Below are 8,980 nucleotides of genomic sequence, written 5' to 3' on the forward strand. Positions count from 1 at the left end.
AAAATTTAAACGTTTATTTTTTGAGATAATATAAGCTAAAAAAATAAGTTAAATGTTAAAAAATGTTAAAATTTTGAGTAACTGTAAGTTAAAAAAATGAGTTAAATGGTAAAAATGTTAAATTTTTGAGTTAAAATGATAAAAATGTTAAAATTTTAACATTTTTGATATTGTCTTGTAGTCCGGAATATACATACTACTGCTATCATATATTGCGAAATAAAAAAAAAATTCTCACAAATAACATCTGTCATTCGAAAGGAGCCAGAATATTCCATAACGTCTCATAACATCCAAAAATATAGCCACATATAGTACTTCTTGCATTTTAGATCAAAATATCTGGAAAATGTGGAGTGCAGAGTTGAGTTGGAATTGAGTACGTCAGACACCTTCATAAAAGTAATCTACCTATTGCTTCTAAATCTGTGACGGCCCGTGTTATAGAATCGTTGGCATAAGTCAGTTAGTAAAACAGAGAAAGATACGATTTTCTGAAAACTAAAAAACACGCCATTTCGAATCTATGCTATTAAAACTGGACTTATGAAAATTAATGTAAATATCTAGGATTCAGAACTTAGAGAAATAAAGACAAAAATATATACCATCGACATTTTATTAATTTTCTATATAAAACTTAGCAATATATGAACTACGCAGCTTAATTCTAAAAACCTGCTGAAAGCATCGAAACATTTTCGGCCCTCTCTATACATATATATATATATATATATATATAAATTTAATCTCTCATTTCGCCCTCTTCATCCTCATCATCCACACCTTTTATATATAATACATTGTTGCATCGAATAAGCACTTCGCCGAGGTTTCCTGAAATAAAATATTTAATTTAGCATTAATCTTGGAATCAATCGAATAGTAAATATTTATTTAAGTTGTCGAATGTCTTTAATGAGATAAACTTCCTAATATAAGTATACATAGTGAAAAGTGTGCCGAGTTTTTAAAAATATAGCTTTTTGGTGTCAAAAGATAATTTTTTTCTGCGGAAAGAAAATACATATACTATAATAGAAATAAATGAAAAACTTTAATTTAATACCTCTGCTTACAGATGTTTCTTGAAGAGCATGGGAGATGGGAGCACCAAGTATATTAAGTGGCAAGTCTTCAAAATTTCTAAATCAAAAATACAAGTCCAGAGAAGGATCTCTGAGGAACGCACCATAACTTTTCCCCCCGACTATTTCATAGTTAAGCATTTTTACCTACGACGGTATATCATATTGGAGGATGGTTCCATATGTAGAAGTCCACGCAAGTGGGGAAAGTTACTGATCGCCATTCACTTGGGAGTGGCCAGGACGATTCTTCTGCATATGGCTCAAGCAGCTCACAACGTCCGGGATTAGCCCACGTATCCTCTGCGTAGCTTCCGAACACCCATTCGGGAGTGAGCTAACGTGAGAAGACGAAACATTCCAAGATAGCTGCTTGTGCGCGGGGTTTGGGACCCGCCACTTAAAAATCCCCCCCAATGAAAAGATTAAAAAAGCCTCGGATGAGACCTCCCTATACTGATGACGACCACTACAAACGATTAAGGATTTGAGGGCATGCACCTGGAATGCCCGGCCCCTTAATGGAGAAGGTGCCACTGCCCGCCTGGTTGATGTCCTCGTGAGAGTAAAGGCTGACATCACTGGCATTCAAGAGATGCGATGTACGGGACAAGGCAAGAAAAGCGTAGGACCTTGCGACGTCTACTACAGTTGCCATGTAAAGGAGCGCAAATTCGGTGTTGGATTTGTTATGGGAGAGAGACTTCGTCGCCAAGTACTGTCCTTCACTCCGGTGGACGAGCGTCTCGCAACAATTCGCATCAAGGCCCGTTTTTTTAACATATCGCTAATTTGCGCCCACGCCCCGACGGAAGAGAAGGACGATGCGACCAATGATTCCTTCACCACGACATAAAAATCGTACTTCAACGCTAGGGTGGGCAAGGAGGGAATTTTTGGTCCCACAGTCGGAAAATTCAGTCTGCACAACAAAACATCCGGTAACGGACAGAGGCTGATCGATTTCGCCGGGACTCGAAACATGGTAGTCTGCAGCACCAAATTATAGCATAAGATGATTCACCAAGCCACCTGGCTGTCTCCTGATCGAAAAACACGAAACCAGATCGATTATGTTGTGATAGATGGAAGACACGCTTCTAGTGTATTAGATGTACCTACGATCCGAGGACACAACATCGGCTCGTATCACTACCTTGTTGCAGCCAAACTACGTACACGCCTCTGCAATCACAACAGACAGCCAGAAGATTCGCCACTCGGCTCTCACTCCTGCTCTCAGAGAGTACTGCCCAACAAACCGGCATGCACAAACAATGGAGCAACATTTCTCGTTCTCTACGTACCGTCGCCGAAGAAGAAATCGGGTTCCGGCGACTGTTGGTACGACGAGGAATGTCATGCTGCCGTAGTAAGAAAGGATGCCGCCTATAGAGCCATGCTGCGATTGAGCGCAACGCGAGCCATGAGGGATCGCTACAGAGAGCTAAAAAAGGAAGAGAGACGTACCAGAAAGTTCGGCGGCTTACAGAAGGTTTTAAGACCGGGGCGTTTTCCTGTAAGAACAAAGACGGCGATCTAGTGACTGACGTACAGAGCAATCTTAAATTATGGAGTGAACACTCCTCGAAGAAGATCCCGATACCCCAATCGTTGACGACGGAATTGTCGTTCCGCTACCCGATCATGACGAAGTGAGAATAGCGATAACGCGGCTAAAGAACAACAAAACCGCGGGCCCCGACGGATTGCCGGCTGAGCTATTCAAACATGGCGGCGAGGAGCTGATAAGGTGCATGTATCAGCTCCTAAGCAAAATATGGTCGAATGAAAGCATGCCTGCCGATTGGAATTTAAGTGTGCTCTGCCCAATCCATAAGAAGAGCGATTCTGCAATTTGTGCCAATTACCTCGGGATTAGTCTTCCAAATATCGCTTATAAGGTTCTAGCGAGCGTATTGTGAGAAAGGCTGAAGCCCACCCTCAACCAACTGATTGGACCTTATCAGTATGCCTTTAGACCTGGAAAGTCTACCATCGACCAAATATTCACAATACGCCAAATCTTTAAAAAGACCCATGAAAGGAGAATCGACACACACCATCTTTTCGGTCGACTTCAAAACTGCATTCGACAGTATGGAAAAGAGTTATTTGTCTGCCGCGATGTCTGAATTTGGTATCTCTGCAAAACTAATACGGCTATGCAAGATGACGTTGCTCAACACCAACAGCGCCGTCACTTCTTTAACCTGGTGTTGGAGAGGATCGTACGAGCCGCAAAACTTAATCGCTCAGGCACAATATTTTATAAGAGCGTACAATTGTTGGCGTATGCTGAAAACTGAAACTCCCCAAAGACCCGTTTTTATACAATTTTGAGAACAAACGGGCAGATATCTACAACTAACCAGAGCCGTTGTAATCTAGAAAGTTGATGGGATTTATGTTAGCGCACTACCCCAGGCTCTCGAAGAAAGGAGCACGCAGTGACCCTAATCACGTAAACAACTTCCTTCTCTGAAAGGTGCCCACAGCTTTTGCAATGGGGATTAAATGGTGAACAAAGCGTCTCTGCGTGTGTGCCGATAGTCCAATGACCGGTGAACACAGCTACAAGTTTGAATGGCGAGGGGTTACCAGAACTTACTGCGTCTTGTGTGTATTCTACTAGGCCCAAAGTGTTTTCGAAATTACACACGAAGATATGAAGCTCCTTCTGTGCTGCGCTTCACTGAGCAATAATTTGTGGGATGGGGGGATGCCGATGACCTAGTGGGACTGAGACCAATTCAGTCCATCCCTTCCTGGTACACTCACCAGCAATTTAATTTCCCTCTATGTTCCTGCACACCCAAGAGATTTGACAACACAACAACAACATCCTCCTTACTGGAGTTGACTAGTATAAATCGGTACCATGGTTTCATCAGTCCCTAGATAGAAGGTTGACTATCGGAAAAAATGTGAATATCTTGTCACTCCCGCGTTCTCTAAGCATTCTGTATGCCTGCAGTTTAAAGGAAACGATAAATTGGCTGATTGGCCCCTGATTGGCAATATCCACGAATACAAAGGTACCAGTATTGGTACAGGGTTTCCCTTCGTCCCAATGCAGCATATTTGCAAAGATTGCTCTGGCCCGACCCTCAAACTCCAGTTTGCGGATAGATATATACGAAGTTCAGAGAAATACGGTATTAACGGCCAGAAAATGATATGTAAAAAATAAGTTCTTCCATGTTCATTACTTATATTATCTAAAAATCTCATGCTTATCGTTACCAAAAAATTGGGTTTTCCGCCAAAAAGGATGTAAGTTATATATATACATATAGGTATATACAATTTTTTAGGTAGAAATACGAAGAATATACAATCCCCACATTTGTTCTGACAACAGTCGGTTCCACGTTACCAGATCGACCAGAACTTAGATCCGACCAAGGACTGCCACTGCAGCAACAGTCCCAATTATATATGAAGAACGTTGATGCTGCTACAGCGACCACTACACATGCTTCATTAAAACATCCCATCTAACATTAACATAACTATGGCTACGCTTAATGGAACGCTAATGCAGGCATGCTTGTTACAATATAACAATGGCGATTGGAAATAACGCGATATAAGTCCGGTTCAAAACGTCATGCGACATTTAATAAATATGTTGGCTCTCACACTGTCCCTTAAATACTGCAATAACGAATATCTTACCGGTAATTTGACCATCAGCAGTGTGCTCTTCGGTATTGGCAAGTTGCATGTTCATATACCCATCCACAGAAACCAAGTATCCTTTATATTCGTGGCCCCATTTCAGCTTTATTATAACAGCTTTTCCAGTCAAACCATTAAGAAATGGTTTGGGATTAATTGGCATAGCAGCAGACATGGTTGCAAAGTTTTTTGTCACACTAAAAAATCACCGGCAAAATAAAAACCACACGCGCTTAGAAATGGACCGATACCAAATAACACATACTATCTATCGATAGTTTTAGTAACTCTGTGTTCGGACTGCACCGTTCGATGGACTGCGCAAATAAAAGAATGTGCAGTTTTATTGCGCAGTATACTTGATAGCTTGTTTAAATCCAAAAAGCAAAATTTTCCGTAGTTCCTTTAGTTTTTATTAAATTTTAATTATTGATTGCACTTCTAAAATACTAAAAATTTGTTTGTTACTTCATAATTGTTTATTTTGATTTTTATTCTGTTCTTGTCCTGCAGCATAGTGTATAGTTTGTATTATTTTATATTTAGAGATAATAATAGATGATATATAAAATAACTGTCATTCAACCTTTTTTACATTGGAATTATTTTTTACAAAAGGAAGAAAAATTAGTTGTTTGTGAAGCGAAAGCAATGGAAACTGGCAAACACAATGGCGTCAACGACAAAAAAAAACGCAAAAATCTGAATTTGAAGAAATTTTTATAATGCGAACTCTGACAATTACAACCCGACATTTTGTTCTTATTAGCTTGTTTAATTTAAAAACTATAAATCTTAAAATCACGAGCAATACCAAGCCATCCACTAAGTTTTTAACTTCTCTAAATTTTGTTTGATTAGTTGAAGTGATGGTTGTTAAGCTCGCGAAAAATAAATGAGCAATTTTCGGGTGGTATATCTGTATTCTGTACACCATGTATCTGACTTGAATTTTAACTCGATTCTATTTTTATTGAGTACTAAAATACTCAAGTTCTCAAGTACTCAATATAACCGACTCTGCAAATCACTACTTCCAAACAGAATAGGATTGGACAAGACACAAAAAGTGACAGCATAACGTTGCAAATTTAATTTTTTATATTATTTATTTTATATTTTATAGGTCATTAATTTCACAAATTTTTTTGTAAATTGATGGAAACAGTCTTGTTTTTAGTTGTGTACTTCTTTATTTACCGCTATTTGTATAATGTGCCTTGAGGATTGCAAGATTTATCATATTATAATACGCTTACATATAAGTAGATGGTCTACTTTTTCGTGCTTAACTCCCAATCCGTAATTAAAAAGCGAGATTTTCCATACAAAATTTCTCTCCCATAATCTGAGATTATAAAATAATCCTAGATAATAACCATACTTTTTGACATACAACCCCTGTGTTATCGATAATTATTATTACGAATGTATGGAGAAACATCAAAATAAAAACTAAATGAAATGGACCCCGGCAAAGAAAACAGGTTTGTAGACATAATTCTAATAAAAATTTTGTTAGGTAATATTAATTACGCATTCATATAACAGAAAAAAGCGAGTGCCCGAAAACTCTTTGTCCTCTTATTACTTGTTATAAAATGTAATATCGAATGCGTATTGCCGCTATAATTTTTTGAAACCTTAATAAACGTCGTTTACGGATTTCCTACAACTGTTTATTACAATTAAATTAACTATTTCTTCTTGTTGTCTTTTTTTCGTTAATAATAATTAAAAACACCGAAATATTCCACCAAAATAATTTTTATAAAGAAAAACCTTCCGCAACAGAATTGACTGCTGATTGCCAATTTTGCACGTAAAAAAAAAATTCTGACGTGTACATGAAAATCGCCGATACACGTGTATTTTTATTTTGTCTCCTCTTTCCGAAAAGGTATATTTGGTTCATAGGACAGCAAAAATGTTCGTTTTTGTAACGCAGTGTAATTGGCGCGTACACCCTTTTTGGGTGTTTGGCCGAGCTCCTCCTCCTATTTGTGGTGTGCGTCTTGATGTTGTTTTAGAAATGGAGGGACCTACAGTTTAAAGCCGACTCCGAACGGCAGATATTTTTTTAGAAGCTTTTTCATGGCAGAAATACACTCGGAGGTTTGCCATTGCCTGCCGAGGGGCAACCGCCATCAGAAAAAACTTTTTCTTAATTTTTGATCTTTCACCGAGATTCGAACCGACGTTCGTTCTCCGAATTCCGAATGGCAGTCACGCACCAACCCTATAAGCCACGGCGGCCGCCGCTGATAGTAGGCAAATACTTAATTAGTATATTACTTTACGTATGTAGTTATTCAATTGATAAAAAGTGCACAAAACATATGCATATATCTGCAAGGTTAGAAGCTTACTCTGAAATCAGAGTATTTGAAGGTTCCTGCTCAATTTTAAGGTTACTGTCCATTCAATGCTGTGTCTATTAGCTCCTGGTGACGCTCAAGCATGGATGTCCAGCAGGCTTATATGTGTGCGTGTCGGGTGACACTCGTACTTACTTCGTGTCACACATACTTGTTGTCGGCTTTTGCATGATGAAAATCAAAAATTTTAGATATTAGCGTCAAGCACGCGACACGCACACATATAAGCTGCAGAACATGCATGCTTGAGCGTCACCAGGAGCTATTTGAATGTGCGCTGTGCCTATGAATGCGCGCTGGATTTCTTCAAAAGTTTTACCGAAATTTGTTTTGTTGTGGCAAGTGCACATACATACACACAGCATATATATATGCATATATGTATAGAAATTCACATATTTACATTTGCATATGCCAACTTCCTGTGTGCCTGGTAATGAAGCGTTTTCTATAGAGGATTTTGATTTGGTTGAAGGGAATTCAACAGACAGACATAATATATGTATATATTTTTGGATAGTTTGCTCTTTCTAAGTCACTATTGAACTTACCATATGTATTTGTTTTCTATGATAAAGTGCCTTTAGCAAGTCTACAGCGTTAACATGCTTTCTTCCTTCATACAATCAAATTTTACTCAACTGTTGTTTAATTTGACCAGTTGAGTATATTTCTGTTAACTTTTGGTGGAAAATATGTCTGTGGTGAACTCCGCGCGTAAAACGAGTACCCCTCGAAATTCCATACGGTCCTGTCATTGAGACTTCTCTATACATTAACGTTCTCTGGCGAACTGTCAAACGAACAATGAGAGAGAGAGGAACAAAGCGAAATAAGAAAAACCCAGCCAACCAAAAGTGAACAATTCTTATATTATTTATAGCGGCGCTTTTTTGATTTCGAATATCCATACATATTACAAAAAAATTTGTATACAAATACCGAAAATTTGGAATAAAAATCGCTCTATTTTTAGTCCAAATTTTCGCCTGCGGCGCTTTTTTTCGAATATATATATGGTCATATAAATAGCATATTTAGACTTTGAAAGCTAAGAGTTGAATATGTTTGTAAATAATGATTTATTAGGAAAAAAGGAACATAAAAAATAAAAAAATTATTTACTTCCAGTTTAAAACAAAAAAATGGTCAAAAAGAATTTCACTTCTGATTTAATTTACGAGAACGTTAATAACTCACGAAACCTCCTGGATACATAAATAGCACATCCTAAAATATTTCAAATAAAAGCAAAAACAGTAAACAAATCAGATAGTTAAGTAATAATATTATTTTACCAGGCTAGTATTTTGTACTATATCCACCGTTTTTGATTATTTCTTAAAGCCGTCGCTCCATGCTTTCTTGTGGCATCTTTACTTTGGAATCGAGTACCAAGCCTGCGGCCCATAAATCATGATAATTTTTAAAATTTTTGTTAGCGAGTTTGACCTTAACGTCATTTCACAAAGTTTTTATTGGATTGAGAGCAGGGCTCTGAGCCATTGCTTCACTGTCTTTGCAGTATGCTTTGGATCATTGTCCTGCATAAATGTCCAATTTAATGGAATAAACTCAAACACAAATGGCTCCATTTTATTCTGGGGTATATCCAGATACTGAAATCTATCCTATATTTTTTTGTGAACCTAGGATGTAGCCCTTGCTTTTTGGACGACGTACAATAGTTTTCCCATCTGGTCCCATCCTATTTATTTTGGTTTCGTCGGTCCAAAGTACTTTTTTCCAAAACTAAATAGATTTGACTTTGTGGGCTTTTGCAAAGGCAAGTCGGTGTTTGATACATCTTTTTGAGAGGAGTAGCTTTTT

At 37.9% G+C, this 8,980-nt stretch overlaps 1 protein-coding gene across 1 annotated transcript; it reads right to left on the reverse strand.

The window, feature by feature from the left end:
• Positions 1 to 601: 601 nt before the first annotated feature.
• LOC128858611 (small nuclear ribonucleoprotein F) lies at positions 602 to 5,041 on the reverse strand. Its single transcript, XM_054095024.1, has 2 exons — positions 4,770 to 5,041; positions 602 to 837 (listed from the first exon to the last, which is right to left on the reverse strand). Exons 1-2 carry the CDS (start codon positions 4,945 to 4,947, stop codon positions 746 to 748), a joined length of 270 nt encoding a protein of 89 aa, XP_053950999.1. The 5' UTR covers positions 4,948 to 5,041; the 3' UTR covers positions 602 to 745.
• Between the last annotated feature and the right edge of the window lie 3,939 nt (positions 5,042 to 8,980).

The sequence above is a fragment of the Anastrepha ludens genome, chromosome 3, assembly GCF_028408465.1.
Source record: "Anastrepha ludens isolate Willacy chromosome 3, idAnaLude1.1, whole genome shotgun sequence".
Taxonomy (NCBI): domain Eukaryota; kingdom Metazoa; phylum Arthropoda; class Insecta; order Diptera; family Tephritidae; genus Anastrepha; species Anastrepha ludens.

Bases quoted from the DNA above. Each gene is read 5' to 3' on its own strand.
- LOC128858611 (XM_054095024.1), bottom strand. From the start codon at position 4,947: ATGTCTGCTGCTATGCCAATTAATCCCAAACCATTTCTTAATGGTTTG. The intron at 838-4,769 runs GTAAGATATTCG...ATTTTATTTCAG, and splicing joins TGCTGATGGTCAAATTACCG to GAAACCTCGGCGAAGTGCTT.